The 26,740-nt window shown below is 40.9% G+C and overlaps 1 protein-coding gene across 1 annotated transcript in view; it reads left to right on the top strand.

The window, feature by feature from the left end:
- The window catches only part of LOC124262672 (fibropellin-1-like), a 54,391-nt gene that overhangs the window by 13,598 nt on the left and 14,053 nt on the right, over window positions 1-26,740 (top strand). Inside the window, exon 2 of the mRNA XM_046697179.1 lies at window positions 1,284-1,437. Coding sequence (XP_046553135.1) covers window positions 1,284-1,437 — 154 coding nt within the window. The remainder of the gene's footprint in view (window positions 1-1,283; window positions 1,438-26,740) is intronic.

The following is a 26,740-nucleotide window of genomic DNA, read 5'->3' on the forward strand; positions in this document are numbered from 1 at the left end:
TATAGACGTATCCTATGTATATATATTTATTTCTATAGACGTATCCTATGTATATATATTTATTTCTATAGACGGATCCTATGTATATATATTTATTTCTATAGACGTATCCTATGTATATATATTAATTTCTATAGACGTATCCTATGTATATATATTTATTTCTATAGACGTATCCTATGTATATATATTTATTTCTATAGACGTATCCTATGTATATATATTTATTTCTATAGACGTATCCTATGTATATATATTTATTTCTATAGACGTATCCTATGTATATATATTTATTTCTATAGACGTATCCTATGTATATATATTTATTTCTATAGACGTATCCTATGTATATATATTTATTTCTATAGACGTATCCTATGTATATATATTTATTTCTATAGACGTATCCTATGTATATATATTTATTTCTATAGACGGATCCTATGATTTTCATTCATTTGAAGTTTGACATGATCCTGATATGATTATTATGATTACAAATAAAATTGGAATCAAAGTTACTTTTAAAATATTTGAGAGATCTGGCACTTTTAAAAGAATTAAAACGGCGATAACTGAACAATTACATTCTATTTTTAAGACAAGAACATCTGAAACTAATGAAAGTGTAGGCCCAATCTGAACAGAAGTGGAATATTGTTAAAATATGGGATTGATTTTGAGACCTGCGTCTAGGGCCTAGTAACACTAAAGTAATACAGTATATACAATATACTGACTACATCCGATTACATCAGGTTTCCTTCTCTCTCACACACACACACACACACACACACGCACACGCACACGCACACGCACGCACGCACGCACGCACGCACACACACACACACACACACACACACGGCTAGGCAACAGACAGTCTGTCCAAAACATAGCAAAAGCTACACGACGTCGAAACCACATTAGGATGGTCAACCCTTTGAAATATATATCTTTATAACACTACGCAACAGTGGTACCCCACAACCATATGTTCTCCAAAAACATGACTATGGGCCTTATTGACCTTCATGTAGACTTAAAATTTACTTGAGGTTTGTACTTGAACCTTTGTACAGCGCGAAAGTGACAATCAAGCAACGCTGGTTACGTAGAGTAGCTGGATGGGCGACCGTGTTCAACAAGCTGAACTTATATAGGGGTTTACGGGGGCTTTGCTCCTGCCAATGACTGAAACACACATAATTTTTAGCATATGCCTGTTTCTAGTATTATTAATAATACCGTTTAATAACATATATGTAAACATTTTGTGCTTGCAGAGCGTCTACTCTCTTGGAACCATTGAGATCCGAGTGGAGAGACTTGAGGTCAGGGATGGGTACGACTGCACCAACTGCCAGGTGATGATTCGCGTATGCGTGTTCGAGAGGGGACGGCCGCAGTGTGACGACTTCCAGGACAGTGAAATACTAGGTACCACCGTCTTATATATACTCATGTAGCCATGGCAACACTTGATATTGCCAAATCTGTGAACCATTGCCGTGAACTTGATGCTCTTTAGCGGGTGGTTTTCAGCTCCAACAGCCAATGTATATTAAGCACTCTACAACGAATTCAAGCCGATCTTTTACAAGCTAAGAGTAGTCATAAACTAATGAACTCATTATAATACATTTTAAAAATATTTTTAACTGCAATTAAAGTAAACTTAAGTATTTAGTAATAAATGGCATCACATGTCGCTGAGGTATTTGTAGGTTAAATTTATAAAATAGCTGGAGCATAAGAACAAGGTTTATAAAATAACTTCGGCAGCACATATTGGCGATGTGAAGCTCTCAAAGGCGAGTAAGTAATAAACAGTAGTGTTAATTCTTCACAAGAAAGAGTGAACTGGAATAGGAAGTAATCCATATAACCTTGAATTATTTACTATGTTTATTCGTCATCTTAATCAGTCCCAATGTGCTTTTACCATTACTGTTAATTACATTAGTAAATAGTAGTGTGTCGTTCTTAAAAGCTTCAGGAGACGCAGAAGGATAAAGTTAATAATGTAACGCATTTTGGTAAGCTACATCAACATTTACAATTACTTTTAATCCCTCAACAAACATTGAAGATATTTAAGTTGTACGATGACCTTAACACCATCAGTAAGGAAGTGTTTGCTTCGGTTAGAGCCAAGGCACGTGTAATTTTTATCTAGCGAAAAGCGTTCAAAACTCCCCCAACTATCCCTAAAAACAAGCGTTTCTGGCACTGAACAGGGAGTAGCCTACATCTTTGAGAGCAGTTAGAATCTTGGCAAGTCGTCATGACCTACTAATGCATCCATCAGGGTGGTAATGAAGTTAACGCTGACATTTGACAGCAGTATAAAGAACATACCTGTGTGAAGACATTTACCCGCCTTCTAAGTCTCGCAATTCCGCCCAAGTCAGTGTTAGCAAACTGTTGACTTGCCGATATACTGGACGACCCGTGTATATGTAACGCTGCAACCTGCACGACTCCGACAACACGGGGTATGTGTGGAGGGATTGTCATATTGAACTATGTCTTATATGCTGGATTGTCTGATGAGGTCTTCTGAGATAAATTCAATACCCAGAAGCGCGTAGTGATGAATGTGTGATGAATGTAAAACTCGAGTCTGAAACGCCCCTTACTGGGCAGTGCGTAGTGATGAATGTGTGATGAATATGTAACTCGTGTCTGAAACACTCCTTACTGAATAACGCGTAGTGATGAATGTAATACTTGGGTCTGAAACGCCCCTTACTGAGTAGCGCGTAGTGGTGAATGTGTGATGAATATGTAACTCGGGACTGAAACACCCCTTACGAGTAGCGCGTAGTTGTGAATGTGTGATGAATATGTAACTCGGGGCTGAAACATCCCTTACGAGTAGCGCGTAGTGGTGAATGTGTGATGAATATGTAATTCGTGACTGAAACACCCCTTACGAGTAGCGCGTAGTGGTGAATGTGTGATGAATATGTAACTCATGTCTGAAACACCCCTTACGAGTAGAAAAGTAGTGATGGATGTGTGATGAATATGTAACTCGTGTCTGAAACACCCCTTCCTGAGTAGCGCGTAGTGGTGAATGTGTGATGAATATGTAACTCGTGTCTGAAACACCCCTTCCTGAGTAGCGCGTAGTGGTGAATGTGTGATGAATATGTAACTCGTGTCTGAAACACCCCTTCCTGAGTAGCGCGTAGTGGTGAATGTGTGATGAATATGTAACTCGTGTCTGAAACACCCCTTACGAGTAGAAAAGTAGTGATGGATGTGTGATGAATATGTAACTCGTGTCTGAAACACCCCTTACTGAGTAGCGCGTAGTGGTGAATGTGTGATGAATATGTAACTCGTGTCTGAAACACCCCTTACGAGTAGAAAAGTAGTGATGGATGTGTGATGAATATGTAACTCGTGTCTGAAACACCCCTTCCTGAGTAGCGCGTAGTGGTGAATGTGTGATGAATATGTAACTCGTGTCTGAAACACCCCTTACTGAGTAGCGCGTAGTGGTGAATGTGTGATGAATATGTAACTCGTGTCTGAAACACCCCTTACGAGTAGAAAAGTAGTGATGGATGTGTGATGAATATGTAACTCGTGTCTGAAACACCCCTTACTGAGTAGCGCGTAGTGATGAATGTGAGATGAATGTGTAACTCGGGTTTGAAACACACCTTACTGAGTAGCGCGTAGTGGTAAATGGGTGATGAATATGTAACTCGTGTCTGAAACACCCCTTACGAGTAGAAAAGTAGTGATGGATGTGTGATGAATATGTAACTCGTGTCTGAAACACCCCTTACTGAGTAGTGCGTAGTGGTGAATGTGTGATGAATATGTAACTCGTGTCTGAAACACCCCTTCCTGAGTAGCGCGTAGTGGTGAATGTGTGATGAATATGTAACTCGTGTCTGAAACACCCCTTACGAGTAGAAAAGTAGTGATGGATGTGTGATGAATATGTAACTCGTGTCTGAAACACCCCTTACTGAGTAGCGCGTAGTGGTGAATGTGTGATGAATATGTAACTCATGTCTGAAACACCCCTTACGAGTAGAAAAGTAGTGATGGATGTGTGATGAATATGTAACTCGTGTCTGAAACACCCCTTACTGAGTAGCGCGTAGTGGTGAATGTGTGATGAATATGTAACTCGTGTCTGAAACACCCCTTACTGAGTAGCGCGTAGTGGTGAATGTGTGATGAATATGTAACTCGTGTCTGAAACACCCCTTACTGAGTAGCGCGTAGTGGTGAATGTGTGATGAATATGTAACTCGTGTCTGAAACACCCCTTACGAGTAGAAAAGTAGTGATGGATGTGTGATGAATATGTAACTCGTGTCTGAAACACCCCTTACTGAGTAGCGCGTAGTGATGAATGTGAGATGAATGTGTAACTCGGGTTTGAAACACACCTTACTGAGTAGCGCGTAGTGGTAAATGGGTGATGAATATGTAACTCGTGTCTGAAACACCCCTTACGAGTAGACAAGTAGTGATGAATGTGTGATGAATATGTAACTCGTGTCTGAAACACCCCTTACTGTGTAGCGCGTAGTGTTGAATGTGTGATGAATATGTAACTCGTGTCTGAAACACCCCTTACTGAGTAGCGCGTAGTGGTGAATGTGTGGTGAATATGTAAATCGTGTCTGAAACACCCCTTACGAGTAGAAAAGTAATGATGGATGTGTGATGAATATGTAACTCGTGTCTGAAACACCCCTTACTGTGTAGCGCGTAGTGTTGAATGTGTGATGAATATGTAACTCGTGTCTGAAACACCCCTTACTGAGTAGCGCGTAGTGGTGAATGTGTGGTGAATATGTAAATCGTGTCTGAAACACCCCTTACGAGTAGAAAAGTAATGATGGATGTGTGATGAATATGTAACTCGTATCTGAAACACCCCTTACTGAGTAGCGCGTAGTGGTGAATGTGTGATGAATATGTAACTCGTGTCTGAAACACCCCTTACTGAGTAGCGCGTAGTGGTGAATGTGTGATGAATATGTAACTCGTGTCTGAAACACCCCTTACTGAGTAGCGCGTAGTGGTGAATGTGTGGTGAATATGTAAATCGTGTCTGAAACACCCCTTACGAGTAGAAAAGTAATGATGGATGTGTGATGAATATGTAACTCGTATCTGAAACACCCCTTACTGAGTAGCGCGTAGTGATGAATGTGAGATGAATGTGTAACTCGGGTTTGAAACACCCCTTACTGAGTAGAAAAGTAGTGGTGAATGTGTGATGAATATGTAACTCGGGTTTGAAACACCCCTTCCTGAGTAACGCGTAGTGGTGAATGTGTGATGAATATGTAACTCGGGTTTGAAACACCCCTTCCTGAGTAACGCGTAGTGGTGAATGTGTGATGAATATGTAACTTGTGTCTGAAACACCCCTTACTGAGTAGCGCGTAGTGGTGAATGTGTGATGAATATGTAACTCGTGTCTGAAACACCCCTTACGAGTAGAAAAGTAGTGATGGATGTGTGATGAATATGTAACTTGTATCTGAAACACCCCTTACTGAGTAGCGCGTGGTGGTGAATGTGTGATGAATGTGTAACTCGGGTTTGAAACACCCCTTACTGAGTAGAAAACTTCGGGTTCTGAAACACCCTTACCTGAGTAAGTAGATGGTGAATGTGTGATGAATATGTAACTCGGGTTTGAAACACCCCTTCCTGAGTAACGCGTAGTGGTGAATGTGTGATGAATATGTAACTCGGGTTTGAAACACCCCTTCCTGAGTAACGCGTAGTGGTGAATGTGTGATGAATATGTAACTCGGGTTTGAAACACCCCTTCCTGAGTAACGCGTAGTGGTGAATGTGTGATGAATATGTAACTTCGTGTCTGAAACACCCCTTACTGAGTAGCGCGTAGTGGTGAATGTGTGATGAATATGTAACTCGTGTCTGAAACACCCCTTACGAGTAAAAAGTAGTGATGGATGTGTGATGAATATGTAACTCGTGTCTGAAGCACCCCTTACTGAGTAGCGCGTAGTGTTGAATGTGTGATGAATATGTAACTCGGGTTTGAAACACCCCTTCCTGAGTAACGCGTAGTGGTGAATGTGTGATGAATATGTAACTCGGGTTTGAAACACCCCTTCCTGAGTAACGCGTAGTGGTGAATGTGTGATGAATATGTAACTCGGGTTTGAAACACCCCTTCCTGAGTAACGCGTAGTGGTGAATGTGTGATGAATATGTAACTTGTGTCTGAAACACCCCTTACTGAGTAGCGCGTAGTGGTGAATGTGTGATGAATATGTAACTCGTGTCTGAAACACCCCTTACGAGTAGAAAAGTAGTGATGGATGTGTGATGAATATGTAACTCGTGTCTGAAGCACCCCTTACTGAGTAGCGCGTAGTGTTGAATGTGTGATGAATATGTAACTCGGGTTTGAAACACCCCTTCCTGAAAAACGCGTAGTGGTGAATGTGTGATGAATATGTAACTCGGGTTTGAAACACCCCTTCCTGAGTAACGCGTAGTGGTGAATGTGTGATGAATATGTAACTCGGGTTTGAAACACCCCTTCCTGAGTAACGCGTAGTGGTGAATGTGTGATGAATATGTAACTCGTGTCTGAAACACCCCTTACTGAGTAGCGCGTAGTGGTGAATGTGTGATGAATATGTAACTCGTGTCTGAAACACCCCTTACGAGTAGAAAAGTAGTGATGGATGTGTGATGAATATGTAACTCGTGTCTGAAGCACCCCTTACTGAGTAGCGCGTAATGGTGAATGTGTGATGAATATGTAACTCGTGTCTGAAACACCCCTTACGAGTAGAAAAGTAGTGATGGATGTGTGATGAATATGTAACTCGTGTCTGAAGCACCCCTTACTGAGTAGCGCGTAATGGTGAATGTGAGATGAATGTAAACCTCGGGTCTGAAACATTTGTTTTCCTAATGCTGAATGTTAGCAAAGTCTAGATACTATTGGACATGATGTTTCTACGAAGATTTCAAAAAGCGTCCTATTCTTGCTCAAACGTTGGTTTGAATCGTAAACGTTGTTTGTAAATGATCATCTAATATACTGGTCGCTGCGTGTCCGGAGGAACGGTGTAAAAGAAATCAAAACCTACGGCATCACTAACAATTGCATGTTTGGAAGCAGTAACCCCAAAATATTCTACCTGACAAAACATCCGTGCATCCTCTACTCATTCACTCATCGATCACCGAAAAATATTAAACGGTTACACGTTAGATTACTGATGTAACATGCATATATACAATCTCTGACTAGACGATTTCCTCTACTACCCCTAGCTATAGAGCAAACAACAGGGAGCGGTCGAGATAACCAGTGTTGCACAACCTAAGCTAGTGCCTTGTACACGTGGCACCGGTCTCGAAGTGCGTACATAGTGTACATACATGCCGTGACTGCAGTACCACAGAAGAGATTAATTTTTGTGGAGTGTTCTTTTTTAAGATCCATTTGTAAATAATTTCTTTAAACAATGTTTGTAAGTGCTTCTAAGAACATATCATTTTGTATCCATGCTTTATTATAACAGCAACAGGCGGAAATGGAGTGGGATTGCTAAACAATAGGTACTCCGAGGTGACAGGTAAACACGGGCTTTTAGGACCTCGTGTCACATCCTTTACACGTTTCCTTGTTTATCGGGATTTTCTTTGGGATAAAAATATTATGATAATAAGGATAACAACAGCTTTATAATTATTGGACCACATTTGCGACAAATGTTATTATTCCTTAATCTTAATCGTGAGATATTGAGATTAGCACATTTTCTTTGAAATTGAGTTATGCCAAACAATTAATCGTAACATGAAAAACGTCATTATTGGGTTAATCAAGGAGGGTGAGAATGATTTGCATAAAATTATGTTTTACGTTAATAAAGAGAGTATATACCAGTATCTACACCCCGTTCTGAACCCCGAAAGTCTACACCCCATTCTAAAGATTTAGATCCATAGTATATAAACGTGTCTACACCCCATTCTGAACCACTGTAGTATATACCAGTGTCTACACCCCGTTCTGAACCCAGGCAGTATATACAAGTGTCTACACCTCGTTCTGTAAACAGGCAGTATATACCAGTGTTTACACCCCGTTCTGAAAACAGGCAGTATATACCAGTGTCTACACCCCGTTCTGAAAACAGGCAGTATATACCAGTTTACACCCCGTTCTGAAAACAGGCAGTATATACCAGTGTCTACACCCCGTTCTGAAAACAGGCAGTTTCTACCAGTGTCTACACCCGTTCTGAAAACATGCAGTATATACTAGTGTCTACACCCCGTTCTGAAAACAGGCAGTATATACCAGTGTTTACACCCCGTTCTGAAAACAGGCAGTATATACCAGTGTTTACACCCCGTTCTGAACCCAGGCAGTATATACTAGTGTCTACACCCCGTTCTGAAAATAGGTAGCATATACCAGTGTTTACACCCCCTTCTGAAAACAGGCAGTATATACTAGTGTTTACACCTCGTTCTGAAAACAGGCAGTATATACCAGTGTACACCCCGTTCTGAAAACAGGCAGTATATACTAGTGTCTACACCCCGTTCTGAAAACAGGCAGTATATTCTAGTGTCTACACCCCGTTCTGAAAACAGGCAGTATGTACTAGTGTCTACACTCCGTTCTGAAAACAGGCAGTATATACTAGTGTTTTCAACCCGTTCTGAAAACAGGCAGTATGTACTAGTGTCTACACCCCGTTCTGAACCCAGGCAGTATATACCAGTTTCCACACCCCGTTCTGAAAACAGGCAGTATATACCAGTGTCTACACCCCGTTCTTAACCCAGACAGTATATACCAGTTTCCACACCCCGTTCTGAAAACAGGCAGTATATTCCAGTGTCTACACCCCGTTCTGAACCAAGGCAGTATATACCAGTTTCCACACCCCGTTCTGAAAACAGGCAGTATATACCAGTGTCTACACCCCGTTCTGAACCCAGACAGTATATACCTGTTTCCACACCCCGTTCTGAAAACAGGCAGTATATACCAGTATATATATACAAGTGTTACTCTACACCCCGCTCTGAACCCAGACAGTATATACCAGTGTCTACACCCCGTTCTGAAAACAGACAGTATATACCAGTTTCTACACCTCGTTCTGTAAACAGACAGTATATACCAGTTTCCACACCCCATTCTGAACCCAGGCAGTATATACCAGTGTCCACACCCCGTTCTGAAAACAGACAGTATATACCAGTTTCCACACCCCGTTCTGAACCCAGACAGTATATACCAGTTTCTACACCTCGTTCTGAAAACAGACAGTATATACCAGTTTGCACACCTCGTTCTGAAAACAGACAGTATATACCAGTTTCCACACCTCGTTCTGAACCCAGACAGTATATACCAGTTTCCACACCTCGTTCTGAACCCAGGAAGTATATACCAGTGTCTACACCCCGTTCTGAACCCAGGCAGTATATACCAGTGTCTACACCCCGTTCTGAAACCAGGCAGTATATACCAGTTTCCACACCCCGTTCTGAACCCAGACAGTATATACTAGTTTCCACACCCCGTTCTGAACCCAGGCAGTATATACCAGTTTCCACACCCCGTTCGGAACACAGACAGTTTATACCAGTGTCTACACCCCGTTTTGAAAACAGGCTGTATATACCAGTGTCTACACCTCGTTCTGAACCGAGGTAGTATATACCAGTTTCTACACCTCGTTCTGAACCCAGGCAGTATATACCAGTTTCTACACCTCGTTCTGAACCGAGGTAATATATACCAGTTTCTACACCTCGTTCTGAACCCAGGTAGTATATACCAGTGTCTACACCCCGTTCTGAAACCAGGCAGTATATACCAGTGTCTACACCCCGTTCTGAAAACAGGCAGTATATTCTAGTGTCTACACCCCGTTCTGAAAACAGGCAGTATGTACTAGTGTCTACACTCCGTTCTGAAAACAGGCAGTATATACTAGTGTTTTCAACCCGTTCTGAAAACAGGCAGTATGTACTAGTGTCTACACCCCGTTCTGAACCCAGGCAGTATATACCAGTTTCCACACCCCGTTCTGAAAACAGGCAGTATATACCAGTGTCTACACCCCGTTCTTAACCCAGACAGTATATACCAGTTTCCACACCCCGTTCTGAAAACAGGCAGTATATTCCAGTGTCTACACCCCGTTCTGAACCAAGGCAGTATATACCAGTTTCCACACCCCGTTCTGAAAACAGGCAGTATATACCAGTGTCTACACCCCGTTCTGAACCCAGACAGTATATACCAGTTTCCACACCCCGTTCTGAAAACAGGCAGTATATACCAGTATATATATACAAGTGTTACTCTACACCCCGCTCTGAACCCAGACAGTATATACCAGTATCTACACCCCGTTCTGAAAACAGACAGTATATACCAGTTTCCACACCCCATTCTGAACCCAGGCAGTATATACCAGTGTCCACACCCCGTTCTGAAAACAGACAGTATATACCAGTTTCCACACCCCGTTCTGAACCCAGACAGTATATACCAGTTTGCACACCTCGTTCTGAAAACAGACAGTATATACCAGTTTGCACACCTCGTTCTGAAAACAGACAGTATATACCAGTTTCCACACCTCGTTCTGAACCCAGACAGTATATACCAGTTTCCACACCTCGTTCTGAACCCAGGAAGTATATACCAGTGTCTACACCCCGTTCTGAACCCAGGCAGTATATACCAGTGTCTACACCCCGTTCTGAAACCAGGCAGTATATACCAGTTTCCACACCCCGTTCTGAACCCAGACAGTATATACCAGTTTCCACACCCCGTTCTGAACCTAGGCAGTATATACCAGTTTCCACACCCCGTTCTGAACCCAGACAGTATATACCGTTTTCACACCCCGTTCTGAACCCAGGCAGTATATACCAGTTTCCACACCCCGTTCGGAAAACAGACAGTTTATACCAGTGTCTACACCCCGTTTTGAAAACAGGCTGTATATACCAGTGTCTACACCTCGTTCTGAACCGAGGTAGTATATACCAGTTTCTACACCTCGTTCTAAACCCAGGCAGTATATACAAGTTTCTACACCTCGTTCTGAACCGAGGTAATATATACCAGTTTCTACACCTCGTTCTGAACCCAGGTAGTATATACCAGTGTCTACACCCCGTTCTGAAACCAGGCAGTATATACCAGTGTCTACACCCCGTTCTGAAACCAGGCAGTATATACCAGTGTCTACACCTCGTTCTGAACCCAGGCAGTATATACCAGTGTCTACAGCCCGCTCTGAACCCAGGCAGTATATACCAGTGTCTACACCTCGTTCTGAACCCAGGCAGTACTAGTATATACCAGTTTCTACACCTCGTTCTGAACCCAGGTAGTATATACCAGTGTCTACACCTCGTTCTGAACCCAGGAAGTATATACCAGTGTCTACACCCCGTTCTGAACCCAGGCACTATATACCAGTGTCTACACCTCGTTCTGAACCCAGGCAGTATATACCAGTTTCTACACCTCGTTCTGAACCCAGGCACTATATACCAGTGTCTACACCTCGTTCTGAACCCAGGCAGTATATACCCGTTTCCACACCCCGTTCTGAACCCAGGCACTATATACCAGTATCTACACCCCGTTCTGAACCCAGGCACTATATACCAGTTTCTGCACCTCGTTCTGAACCCAGGCAGTATATACCAGTTTTCACACCCCGTTCTGAACCCAGGCACTATATACCAGTATCTACACCTCGTTCTGAACCCAGGCAGTATATACCAGTTTCCACACCCCGTTCTGAACCCAGACAGTATATACCAGTATCTACACCCCGTTCTGAACTCAGACAGTATATATCAGTATCTGCACCCCGTTCTGAACCCAGACAGTATACACCAGTATCTATACCTCGTTCTGAGCCCAGACAGTATACACCAGTGTCTACACCCCGTTCTGAAACCAGACAGTATAAACCAGTGTCTACACCCCGTTCTGAACCCAGACAGTATACACCAGTATCTACACCCCGTTCTGAACCCAGACAGAATAAACCAGTTTATACACCTCGTTCTGAACCCAGGCAGTATATACCAGTGTCTACACCCCGTTCTGAACCCAGACAGTATACACCAGTATCTACACCCCGTTCTGAGCCCAGACAGTATACACCAGTGTCTACACCCCGTTCTGAACCCAGACAGTATAAACCAGTGTCTACACCCCGTTCTGAACCCAGACAGTATACACCAGTATCTACACCCCGTTCTGAACCCAGACAGAATAAACCAGTTTCTACACCTCGTTCTGAACCCAGGCAGTATACACCAGTGTCTACAACCTGTTCTGAACCCAGGCAGTATATACCAGTTTCCACACCCCGTTCTGAACCCAGACAGTATATACCAGTTTCCACACCCCGTTCTGAACCTAGGCAGTATATACCAGTTTCCACACCCCGTTCTGAACCCAGACAGTATATACCGTTTTCACACCCCGTTCTGAACCCAGGCAGTATATACCAGTTTCCACACCCCGTTCGGAAAACAGACAGTTTATACCAGTGTCTACACCCCGTTTTGAAAACAGGCTGTATATACCAGTGTCTACACCTCGTTCTGAACCGAGGTAGTATATACCAGTTTCTACACCTCGTTCTAAACCCAGGCAGTATATACAAGTTTCTACACCTCGTTCTGAACCGAGGTAATATATACCAGTTTCTACACCTCGTTCTGAACCCAGGTAGTATATACCAGTGTCTACACCCCGTTCTGAAACCAGGCAGTATATACCAGTGTCTACACCCCGTTCTGAAACCAGGCAGTATATACCAGTGTCTACACCTCGTTCTGAACCCAGGCAGTATATACCAGTGTCTACAGCCCGCTCTGAACCCAGGCAGTATATACCAGTGTCTACACCTCGTTCTGAACCCAGGCAGTACTAGTATATACCAGTTTCTACACCTCGTTCTGAACCCAGGTAGTATATACCAGTGTCTACACCTCGTTCTGAACCCAGGAAGTATATACCAGTGTCTACACCCCGTTCTGAACCCAGGCACTATATACCAGTGTCTACACCTCGTTCTGAACCCAGGCAGTATATACCAGTTTCTACACCTCGTTCTGAACCCAGGCACTATATACCAGTGTCTACACCTCGTTCTGAACCCAGGCAGTATATACCCGTTTCCACACCCGTTCTGAACCCAGGCACTATATACCAGTATCTACACCCCGTTCTGAACTCCAGGCACTATATACCAGTTTCTGCACCTCGTTCTGAACCCAGGCAGTATATACCAGTTTTCACACCCCGTTCTGAACCCAGGCACTATATACCAGTATCTACACCTCGTTCTGAACCCAGGCAGTATATACCAGTTTCTACACCCCGTTCTGAACCCAGACAGTATATACCAGTATCTACACCCGTTCTGAACTCAGACAGTATATATCAGTATCTGCACCCCGTTCTGAACCCAGACAGTATACACCAGTATCTATACCTCGTTCTGAGCCCAGACAGTATACACCAGTGTCTACACCCCGTTCTGAAACCAGACAGTATAAACCAGTGTCTACACCCCGTTCTGAACCCAGACAGTATACACCAGTATCTACACCCCGTTCTGAACCCAGACAGAATAAACCAGTTTATACACCTCGTTCTGAACCCAGGCAGTATATACCAGTGTCTACACCCCGTTCTGAACCCAGACAGTATAAACCAGTATCTACACCCCGTTCTGAGCCCAGACAGTATACACCAGTGTCTACACCCCGTTCTGAACCCAGACAGTATAAACCAGTGTCTACACCCCGTTCTGAACCCAGACAGTATACACCAGTATCTACACCCCGTTCTGAACCCAGACAGAATAAACCAGTTTCTACACCTCGTTCTGAACCCAGGCAGTATACACCAGTGTCTACAACCTGTTCTGAACCCAGGCAGTATATACCAGTTTCCACACCCCGTTCTGAACCCAGGCAGTATACACCAGTATCTACACCCCGTTCTGAACCCAGACAGTATATACCAGTATCTACACCCCGTTCTGAACCCAGGCAGTATATACTAGTTTCTACACCCCGTTCTGAACCCAGGCAGTATATACCAGTGTCTACACCCCGTTCTGAACCCAGACAGTATACACCAGTGTCTACACCCCGTTCTGAACCCAGGCAGTATACACCAGTGTCTACAGTGTTACTCTTCATCCCTTTCCCCAGTAATGCCAAGAACACAGTGTCGTCACGCCGGGCGGAAAAGGTCATGTTTAAGGATGGTTAGTGAGTTAACGTATTTCACGGTTTAACTTCAAAATCCCACTGTATCCATCTTCTCTGAGCTACTTAAGCTTGTTAAGTATTTATGTAAAATACTTACTTGTAACAAGTGAAGAGAGGTATATTTTGTAGTAGATATTGTAAATGAAGTAACTGCAAACAAGGAAGATAATACACATATACACTGTGTCAATATGACTCCGTGAATCCCTACAAGAGTGTACATATATTTTGCTTCATAATACATGAACGTTTATTGCATTTTCAGTTTATATATCCAAGAATTCAGGGCGTGTGATTTCATCTATGCACTCCTCATTTTTATAGGTTCTTTCAAACCTGTACCATATTCGTTAACACTTCAGTTGAACACTTTCCCTTCGTCTATGAATCCTGATTCTTGGTCAGTGTCGTGTACTGGAAGATCTCGCCGAATAGATGTTAGTTTTCCTTGGACTGAGAACACTCAAATAATACTCTGTATAACTCGGTCAGACTCTTGTCCTTGATGTAAGTGCTAATACAACATCTGTGACTTTGGATCATGATGTTTACTAACATTAATATTGATAACATCACTACTACTACTAAAGTCAGGGATGGTATTCCACAGTCAACATATATGATAGTTTCTGTCAACACTGGATCAACTTGTGGTCAGTCTTAAGCCACCGGACATGACTGGACATTGCCAGGAAAGCCTAACACAAACACGTCCAATAAATCATGATATTCATGTCTAACCGCCAACTTTATACAACTGTAATATATAACATTATCGAGATATCCGCTTTTTGTCAACATTTGTATGAATGCTGTGTTTTTTTCCGAACAAAATTCAAACAGTCCTAATTAAAGAAGAGTTATTGTAAAGTAGAACACTGATGCTTTTAACAATGATGAACAAGAGTAGTTATCTGGGATATGTTCCATATTCATTTACTCAAATGGCCACGAAGGGCACGCGGTGCTGTTGAATGTCACAATTAATCATTTTCATAAAGTGCAGGTCCAGATGCTAGGTTTTATTTTAAGAAGTTACTACATTTTCCTGTTTGCTAAACATATAATACATGCAACAAATTAGCCGTTGAGAGCAACCTGTTAAAACTCACATCTGGCAAGATTTTCAGAAGATTAACAGTTGCTTATATTTACGTTGAATTCGGTGCTCTGGATATGATGAGGTCTTATGCCCTTAAAGTCTTGATTAGCTTCTGCCAAATAAGAGCATAAGACATGCGCCTTAGCTTCCTGAAAGGAATAACACGTGTCACGTAAATATTATCGCCAAGTTGCCATGTTTGGATCCAAAATAGGACTGGTAAGCTGAATGTGAGGAGGCCATGGAAGGCGCTGGGTGTGTTGTGGTATGTGCGTCCGGGAGAGTCTGTACTGAAGGGTTGGGTGAAGAATCTGCTCGACTGACACCGAACACGAAAGGTCCTAAATGAATAAAATAAGTAATGATAAAAATAATATAAAAATATATGTACTTGTAATTATTTTTTAACAAAATAGTTTTAATTGATTATGACATATGAGTTGAAACTTACGTTATATATATTCTCCAATATCGATGATATGCATTGATATAGAAAGTCATCTTTGTATTTCATTAGGAAACTAATTAATGTTAAGGGATTAATGATTGCTTTGTTAAACGTTACCCACTGTATGCATACCTTGGATTAAATGCTTGATAAAAGTATATGAAATATGTTCTAAAATTCTCTGAAATGTATCTGGTAACTGTTTATGACTCGAATATACATGATTCGAATTGACAAATTAGGAATGTGCAGTCTAATATGTAAACGTTTAACCATTATTGAAGATTACCTGACTAAATATGCGAAAATTGGCAGATGCTTGCATATCCGCACGAATGAGCCCTTTTAAAAGCGGATATTCACTCTAAATCCCCCGCAAACACCACCAGTCTTGTCATGAAAAAGTGCTCATTAAATCCGATCAGGCCACGTTTAGCACATTCCAAAATACTTCCCATGTTGATGCTTAAACAGCTATTTTATGTCGATAGATTCTATTTTCATTTCCTAAAAAGTAGTTCACCGATCGTCCTACAAGGTCTTCTTGACACGAGTTTCTAACCGAACACGCCATTCCTCACTTCCGGATCTGCGCGATTATTCTTCTTATCACCTGTCTGTGGCTCGACAAGGGTGCGTCTTTGATTTGGTCAGCTGTGCGGTTGCTTTGAGCTCGCTTGATTGGATTTGTTGAAAAGAGGCTACGGAGAGTCCTGGGTCAGAGCTGGCTTTTTCTGACAATTGTGTGGGCAGGAATTAGCTAGTGGATGTCAAAATAAATGTTATTTTAACAAAAAACACTTCTTGTTGACTAAGTTATTTTTTATATTTTAACCTTGAGCGTTTCGACTGAGTAACGTTATCTTTGCATTTTCTCTCAAATCTTGCCAGCGAGTTGATTCAGCTAGTTTTATCAATCCAAAGCTATTTAATGGAGAAACGCGCTTTATGCGTAAATCTGTACTTTGTCTCCTAATCGTTTCCTTTGGCAGGAAAATGAGAATGGTAGTCGGATATTCTCAGCCACGAAACAGGTATCATTTTCTATCAAGAAGCAGACGTTACAAATTCCTTAACTTATGGAAATCATTTAAACAGCAAAATGTTATTTTCGCTTTAATGATTATTTACGTAAACAAGGAGCAGACAGTTATCACTATTCCTATCAATATATGAATCAACTTTCACAAAATACCTTGCAAAACTGAATACCAAATGTGTGCACTTTTTCAAACTATATATTTGACACGGATGTGTATAGATCAAGATAAATAGCAACATTAGTCTCAGCTTGGTATTTCACTGGCTATCAATATGATGCACTCAATAACATTATATTAAGCAGTTAACAATTCGGTACCGAAGAATGACATCCATTGCTAATGAAACAAATAGATATCTTATGCTGAGCTAGTCGCTTCCATTCATTCGTTGTCAGTGACACAGATGCCAATATAACACAGATGTCAATATGACACAGATGCCAATATAACACAGATGCCAATATAACACAGATACCAATATATCACAGATGCCAATATAACACAGATGCCAATATAACACAGATGCCAATATAACACAGATGTCAATATAACACAGATGCCAATATGACACAGATGCCAATATGACACAGATGCCAATATAACACAGATGCCAATATAACACAGATGCCAATATAACACAGATGCCAATATAACACAGATGCCAATATAACACAGAACACAGATATATAACACAGATGTCAATATAACACCAATATAACACAGATGCCAATATAACAGATGTCAATATAACACAGATGCCAATATAACACAGATGCCAATATAACACAGATGCCAATATAACACAGATGCCAATATAACACAGATGCCAATATAACACAGATGCCAATATAACACAGATGTCAATATAACACAGATGCCAATATAACACAGATGCCAATATAACACAGATGCCAATATAACACAGATGCCAATATAACACAGATGCCAATATAACACACACAGATGCCAATATAACACAGATGCCAATATACACACAGATGCCAATATATAACACAGATGATATAACACCAATATAACACAGATGCCAATATAACACAGATGCCAATATAACACAGATGCCAATATAACACAGATGCCAATATAACACACACAGATGCCAATATAACACACACAGATGCCAATATAACACAGATGCCAATATAACACAGATGCCAATATAACACAGATGCCAATATAACAGTATTTGAGACATAAATAAAGGTGTATTAGTCACCTGGTAGAAAATGCTAAGAAGAGTTACTAGTGGAAACAGCACAATAAAGTTACATTATGTACAAACCCACACAGATCCGGGTTAGAATTGGTCTTTAGCAACCCATGCTTGTCGTAAAAGACGACTAACGGGATTGGGTGGTCAGACACACGTCAACTACCCAATGTACGAACAGCAATGCTCATGCTGTTGCTCACTGGATTGTTTGATCCAGACTCGATTATTAGCTTAAATATTCATGAGTGCGGCTTTAAACAAACAAACGAACCGAGGTCCGATAAGATGGACATAATGTGCTTTCACCATTGACATTATTACTGTAGAATCACAAAACTATTCCGAACGAAATCGAATCATACAATACATTGTACAATGTAATGAAAGCGAGTAAAATGTCCACAGTCATAAGAAATCTCTGACAGCAGCCGAGTCCACTGAACGATTACGACATAATGATGACACCAGGTGTTTCCTGACCCATTGGTGGTACTGGAATAGCGCTCATGTGAATACAATTAATCGTTCCTGTTGTCTGTTTCCATTTTATCCAAGTAACCAGTACTCTGTGGACAAACATATGTATTGGCTTACAAGGAGAGTGGATGTCCGGCTGGTTTTCTCTTGTCATTAGATATTCAACATGTTCGCAATCGTTTTCTCGGAATTATAATAAGTAACCAATGACTGTACTTCTTACCTACGTGTAATAGATGTACAGATAGTACTGTAATTCCAACACGTCTGTGCGGTATACAGATTGTAAGGACGCGTGAATTAATTCAATTTACAAGAGACACGTCTCTGCCAATATCAGAAAACAATAGAGTCTGTGGGCAATACGTTGGAAGACTCTGGAATTTCAAGCGGACACAACCGCCTTCGACATGGTACAAGCATTCGCACGGCCAGTCGAGTTGGTTTTGGCCGAGCGTTGTGTGATGGGGAACTGGGTCTAATATGAAGGGCAAACATCTCGCCAGGTCTCGTACACAACGCTAGCTTGCTACATACACAACTAGTTTGAAGCTCTCTTGTAAATTAAACACCATGCTGCCTAAATTGGTCCCCTTGTCAACGCTCTTTCCGTTCGTGACAATTTCAAATTAGTTATAATTGTTATTGCTGCTCTTTCTTGCAGGCCTGGCCTGTTTGTTCCAACAAATGTCTGGATTGGGAAAATGCGTGTAGGCACTATACGATGTTGGAATTTCAAACTTCCCCTTAGAAAACTACTTTCTCACTATTTTCAGTTAGGGAGTTTTGATGACCGTGGGGAACCTGTTATGTCAACGTTGACCGTGATTTGAAGAATTTCAATTTATTGGATATCCCCTGAAATACCTCATGTTTGTCTGGAATGGCAATACTGTTGAACAATTTCTAAAGAAATATACATGATAATATAATCCTAAATAATATGTGCATCTATATAGAGCTAATTATATTCCTCATGCCCAAAGCGTGTATAAAACAAATATCTGTATAATCTAACATTGTGTACGTTTAAAAAGCTTGTTGTATCAAAACTAAAAGTTTTGTGTTAAATATTCTGTGAAAAATACCCAGAAAGGCCTCACAGACAAAAGCTGTCGGTTATAGATCTAGTTTTACTGTATTGAAAAACAACTGTATAACTGAATCAAATTACTCGCTCCAACAGCGTACAGTACAGACCCCTCAGCCGTACAGGGCTGTATCATACAGATCAGTTTAAGCTATGGGCGTAAATTCATTCATTTCTTCCCTCCATCCTTCGCGGAGACACAGTAGCACAAAACATAATTCTACAGGTTGTATTTTTATTGTATCAAATTTTGGGCGTTAGGAAATATTTACTGACAATATCTCAAGAAAATGAATTCCACCAATCAACTATATATAATATCCAGTAATTTGTGACAGAAAATACCAGTGTTTGAACGTCTCAAGGGGTGGACATTCTTATAGTCTGAAGATGATTAATTGAACGTGGATACACTGGGTGGTTCGTGATAGTGTATTTAGTATCCACACCTGTGTTAGAGCTGCCCTACTTTCTTCCACTAAACGCCACCTACTTCGTATCTTCTCACAACCAACACGGCGCCTTCCCTTCTCCAACATTACGTCATTGTTGTATCACAAAATCTTTTCAAATCCTCAAATCCCCATTTCTTTTGAACATTTCTAAATATCTGGCAAGAACCTGTCGGGATTCGCCACAAACAACCAAATAGAGTTGACGATTGATAGCTTTCGTATTGACCAGATTAAGAGTCAGCTTTTACGGCCATACTCATAATCCCTCAACAAACATGGCGGACGCCGGTCTGTTCTCGCGAGATTCACCTTTAATTTGATGGAGAGCGCGGTTGTTTTATCAGAGCATCGCCGTCATTCATCAGCTCAGATTGTAAATTGAACGCAAAATTTCAGGCATTTAACGGCATTTACCCCCATTGTTGTCATGGTGATAAATATTTCTCGCTTTATAAAGGTAGAAAAGGAGGAACTTCCGGCATTGTGTTCAACACGTCTTCTTTGCGGACACATTCACGAAAACCTCAGCTGTTTGTTAGTGACATTTTCGGAGGCGACTAACTATTCTAGGATCCCGAATAGGTATATTTTGAAGATTTAATGTGTGCATGGCGTTTCCCATGTCGGAATGTACTCATTGCCTTGTATTGTCATCAAACAGAATACTATTTAGGGTAGTTTATTGAACTAACTAGGATGAAGTATTGGGATAATTGAACTGTATAGTACCAGCTTGAACTCTATGAACGTGTTTTCAAGCTGGTTACACGTGGGGTAATGGAATACCGTTTTGAATTGTTGACACCCTTTCTATGGTGGTTTATGGAACTTTCCAGAATGTTCTACTGGGGTAATTAGGCCACAGAGTATAGGACTGAACGTGTGGATGTATGGATTCTAAGTGCGGATAGGTTCATATCAACCTGTGCTTGTTACAAGAGGCGCCATGGATCGGGTGGGTTATAGCGTGGTAACATATCATGGCGGTCACGGCAGTCATAATAACCACTGGATAGATTAGTCTAGACTTGATTGTACACGGGCTGGTATTAGTCTTTTACAAGTGTAGGTAACTTGGAGCCATAGTCTTCGTTCTCCGCACTTCCACGGAATATTATGAGATTTTGACGAAAATTAGAGATCTTTTAGCTGATATTGTATATATATATAATATATATACAATGAACAAAGCCATTTTTGTGCTTAGGATTCGCTTACTCAAATAGTTCCATATGCTAAAAACAGCCACCACACTTAATGACCCTGGTATATTTACTCATCACCTACATATTTGTCCAAGATTTGACTGGCATTATCAACGTCATATCATAAGTCAGGCTGACTTCAGGGATTCCACAAAAGTTCACGTATTGCATACGTTGTGAATGGATCATCTAACATTCGCCTTAATACATGTAATACCTCTCTTTCATAAAACTGCCAAGTTCTCTCCTCATAAGATACCTGTGTAAGGATATGTCGACGTTGTACACCATGGAGTTCAAATACATTACGTCATTCGTGAAAAACAACAACGTTTCCGTGGTATGTTTGACACGCGCAAAATATGTCAGCATTTTAATCTTCACATACTTCACGATATGTTCCTGGCAGGAAATCGTCTACAAAGTTTGTCCTTCAAGGAAGTAAATCTCTCGTAACATATGGGCTTCCAGTAAGATATTCGTCTCATCCAACTCGGCCCAGTCCTGGGATACGGCATAAAGATGGCTACAACTTTGAAATTCTTTTGATTGGTGAACGAAACCCTTCTTTGATGTGGTAATCAAAATGACTTCCATACCGGAAGCTCTTGCAGGACATGCAGAACACGTACATCAGATGTTAGGGATGCAACAGACGTTTAGAAATGGCTAGAAATTGTGTTTAGACGTTGAAGCGCATTTACTTGTAAATACGTTAGTCAGGGATTCCAGACATTTGTCCCCAAAACGGAAGGAAACACGTTTTCGGTTAGATTTGTTTTACTTCAATAGCAAATGCCAAAAAATACATCCTATTTCCTACTGTCTGACAGGTGCCTGTAGTTTGCCAGTCAAACACTCATTACCGGAACCTGCAATGTTTTTTCGGTATTTACAATGTCAAATATAATGTTTTCCGTGGCTGTTTTGACTGTCGGTAAGTGACTTTGCACACATTTTTACAATGAAAAAAAGATTGATTTTCTATGAAATACGTGCAAATCACTTGTTCAGACATTGCAGAGCCGTGCGAGACATGCTGCCTACTGGTGCGACACACTACAAGACTTCCGCTCGTCTTAGTGTCCAGTCTTCTGAATTGTTTTGATTCATTCAAGGGAGAAAATAGTAATCTCCTTGAAAATGCTTAGATATATTTAAAAAATCAAATTTGGGATAAGAAGCGATTACTTCTTACAGCTACTTTAAAAGACATGTTTAAATTTACATGAACACCTGGTGTCAGCACTGATGTTAGGAGACATTCACATAACTGTCACCGCTATTTCGCCATTTACGCGCAACGGAATCTGTTTTGGAGGAAAATAGAGTTATTCTCTAGTGTGTGACCTTTATATATACTAGAAATTCTGAAACTATAATATAAAAAATACCTAAAATGACGACACCTCCAAACGAACATATGACCATGAGATATGACAAAATGACAGCGACAAATGTCCATGAACTTTCTTGCATGCATTGAATGCAGTAGAACATAGTATGGCATGATAAGGCGTGACATACATGCATTATAATACATAGAGTTCATTTCAGTGAGTGGTATGAAAGTTACGAATGCAGCTAACAGTAGAAGGGTTTGGGTCAATGGACCTTCAAGACGGGTTTTGATAAAAATACTAGCTCGTGTATTCGTAGGAGCATTGCATCACACACAATTGACAGATGACTTCTTTGAGTGGCATTTTAGAAGTTGGAAAGTACAATATAGACAAACCTTATGGAATAAAACTTCTTTATTTGGTGAGAGCGACGTTTCGATATAGATTGTTGTACCGTTGTCCTGCTTGACAACGGATCTGTATCGAAACGCGCTCTCACCAAATAAAGAAGTTGCAATCCATAAAGTGTGTCTATATTGCAAACTGGATGAATTCAGGTTCGTGCATTTGCGTCTTTACAAAATGGAACAACGCTTCATTGCTTGAAGGCGGGATAGTTTACAGCTGTCATTCATGACTTCTGAGACGTGTGTTCAAGAATCTACATTGGTACAGTGGATTAGTGCTGATACGGGCATAATGCTGCTGGCATGTTGTTCAAGGCAACGTTCAGTGATACCCATATTCTGACAATAAAACATCAACTTACGATGTGGTTTGGGTAGTCTTATTAAATTATACCTGGAAACATGAAAATACGCCATTTGCACATAAGCTTCAAAAGATCTAAGCATTATCCTAAACAATTTATTTTCAAATGTCATGCATTTGAACCTAAAAACTTCCTTCTTATTCACTTATGTGGGAATATTCGAAAATTCCTGTCAGTTCCAGAAATATATAGTAAGGGTTGAGAAACATGGTAAATATAGACACTTATTACGAAAATAACATTTTAAAAAGAGTGAGTCTAAGTACGACTCAGCTTGTTCGCGTTTCACCTTTCCGCTGCTGTGGTGGAACAAGCCAAAAGAATTGACACCTCTGTGTTAAAGTAACCACGGACAGGGACCAAGTCAGCAGGACCTGCTTAAATACGCTCATCGCTACTGTTTTCTTCTACAGCTAACAACACCATTCTCAAACCTTTCTACAAATCTTCTCAAATTTGAAAAGAGTTACAGGCGGACAGGACAAGCATTTCCAGATGTTTGTAGATTAACCAAAAGATTAACCAAGTCTGATTTAAAGAATATAATCCACAGGGTAATCCCAAAGCCATGTTTCTTTATCGTGGGATTCTGTTTATCAAGTTGACAAGGAGTGGCTATTATGTTTGTAAATAATCAAGGTTTTTTCTCCCCTCTATGTCGTGGACAAGGAACACATTCTGAAGGGCCTACGGCCTTGTGGAGGGTCACAGTTAGCTCTTGAAGGACTAGTTCCCAATTGGGTGGTAATATGTCGCATCCTATCATGAAATCGGTGAAGTCTACGGCATTTAAAGAAAGACTTTTGGACAGGCGTGTGTTAATTTCAAGACAAATGCCAAGTCTCACTATGACCTAATTCTGTGTCCAAAATGGCCCCTATGACTGATCTGTAGCGGAAGATCGGAGATGAGAAAGTCTCGTTTTAAGATACAGAGTAAGACGGAAGTTGACAAATGAACAGATAGCTGTACTTTGAAGTTTCTTTGAAACAGTATTGAAACTTGACCTTATGTAGTGATGATGTTCTATTTCTATTATAAATTATCACTAGGGGATACATGTAGTGGACTAAGAGGCTGCAAGTTGCTATTTGCGAGGTTCAATGCCAGGATCCGGTGATCATGGCTTCGAATTCCCATTTTCCCTGATCCTTGAATTAGCCCCATGTCGTGCTGGTAAAGGAAAGGTCTACGATCTAACCAGCAGGCTCAGTCTGGGATTTCGTCCCACGAAAAAACTGAATGAGTGAGTGAGTATGGTTTTGCGCCACTTTTAGCAATATTCCAGCAATATCACGGCGGGGGACACCAGAAATGGGCTTCACACATTGTACTCATGTGAAGAATCGAACCCGGGTCTTTGGCGTGACGAGCGAACGCTTTAACCACTAGGCTACCCCATCGCCACCCGAAAAAGCTGACACGTCATGATAACTGAAATTCTATTGCACTTACTCATCCATTATGTTTGGACATATCCATAACAGTTCAATATTACGTAATACTAAAATGCTTATAAGCAAAACCTCCACCTCTCTCGGGATAAGATAAGATACGTGGGTTAGCCGAGCCTCACAAACGTTTGTTGTGACATTGCATGATGTAAAAGATGAATATCAACAGAAGCATTAAGACAATTGAGCTAAATGTTTCGCTGTCACAAGTCAAGGAGGTCTGTGACCTTCGGAAAAAGAACAAACTTGAGGAACGTGCAGTGATCAAGTACTTGCTGAGAAGGGACTTAATACGAGACAGCATCCATTAAGATGTGATAGGGAAGGACGCGCCTTCCTATGCCACCCTAATGAGAAAAGTATTTGCATGGCGGCGAGAGACTTCACGACAACCTATATCCTTCGAGAAAGGACTTGGGGTGCATTTGTTGGACCCAGTGACTTCTGTCTTTTTACCATGACATTTAAAGTACTTAAAGTATTTAAAGTACAAATAAACTTGGATGTGTCTTCAAGTATGGTGAGGGTCAGGTAGCTTAGTGATTAAAACGTTCGCTCGTCACGCCGAAGGCCCGGGTTCGATTCCCCACAGGGGGTACAGTGTGTGAAGCCCATTTCTGGAAATAGCTGCAATATTTTAACAGCGGCGTTAAAACTAAACTCACTCACTTGTATGTGCTGGTTGTTGGAGTGGGCAGATTTCATCCTGTCGACAGACCGGCCTTAAATGTGACGTGTCTCAACCTTTTCCTCCAGGTGTCCATGCATAATTATAAAAAAAAAACATATATTACCATAAAATACGTTTAAAAAATTAATTGTATAAATATTCTAGTTGAACTATTATTTGCATTCATTGCCAAGTAACCTTTCAGCTTAGAAGTTGTTTTCCTTCTAAAACTCGTCCTTTCACATTACCCTCTGCATCACCAGCATCATCACATCTCGAGTCAGCGTTTGATGTTGACTTAAAAAGTGAGAATCGTAGAGCATGTGGAATACGGAATTTGCACCAGCAGGTGTCACAAACGACACATCAGACTAGCGAATTAACGTTTGAAATCCTTTACGTTCGGCGGTTGGCAACGTCTGTTTGCTTCCTCAATCCAGTATTGTATTTGGCGTGGCAGTCAATTTAAGCATATGGCCAGATGGAGATAGGATGCCAAAGATGCGACAGCCGACACCAAAGGTGCGTCTTATTTAAACGCGTTTTTGTAGAGGCACTTCCGATTTTCTCACGTTCATAATTTGTAATTCAATAGTGCACCACTGGCTGCTGGATCAACATTTTTAACTTTAAAGATTGTTTGTGACGTTATTTCACACTTAAGTTTAACCTAACAAGAAGTATGTTTTTGATAATGTATGGAAACGTCTGTACACAGAACACATAACAAATAAGCTATAAGCCGTAGTAAAAGCAGCAGCCAAAGTAGTAGTAGTAGTAATAGTAGTAGTAACTGCAGCAGCAGCAGCAGCAGCAGCAGCAGTAGTAGTAGTAGTAGTAGCCGCCCTGCTTGTGGATCTGTTTCTTTATAAATCAGAATTCCTGCTCGGGTTGAGAGGACAAAAGCACAAGGTAATTTTGTCAAAAAGTTTAACTCCATCTTCAGGTATATAGATGATCTGATGTAAATAACTGTCAAATGGCCAATTCCATTCCTCTGATTTACCCGCCTGATCTTGGAATGATTGAAACAAGTGAGACATTCTCATGTGTTTCTTGTTTCTGTATGAGAAAAGGGGTGATTTTATGTCAAGATATATTTCAACAGCTCCAACC

The sequence above is a fragment of the Haliotis rubra genome, unplaced genomic scaffold (assembly GCF_003918875.1).
Source record: "Haliotis rubra isolate DU_JTF1 unplaced genomic scaffold, ASM391887v1 Scf85, whole genome shotgun sequence".
Classification (NCBI taxonomy): Eukaryota; Metazoa; Mollusca; class Gastropoda; order Lepetellida; family Haliotidae; genus Haliotis; species Haliotis rubra.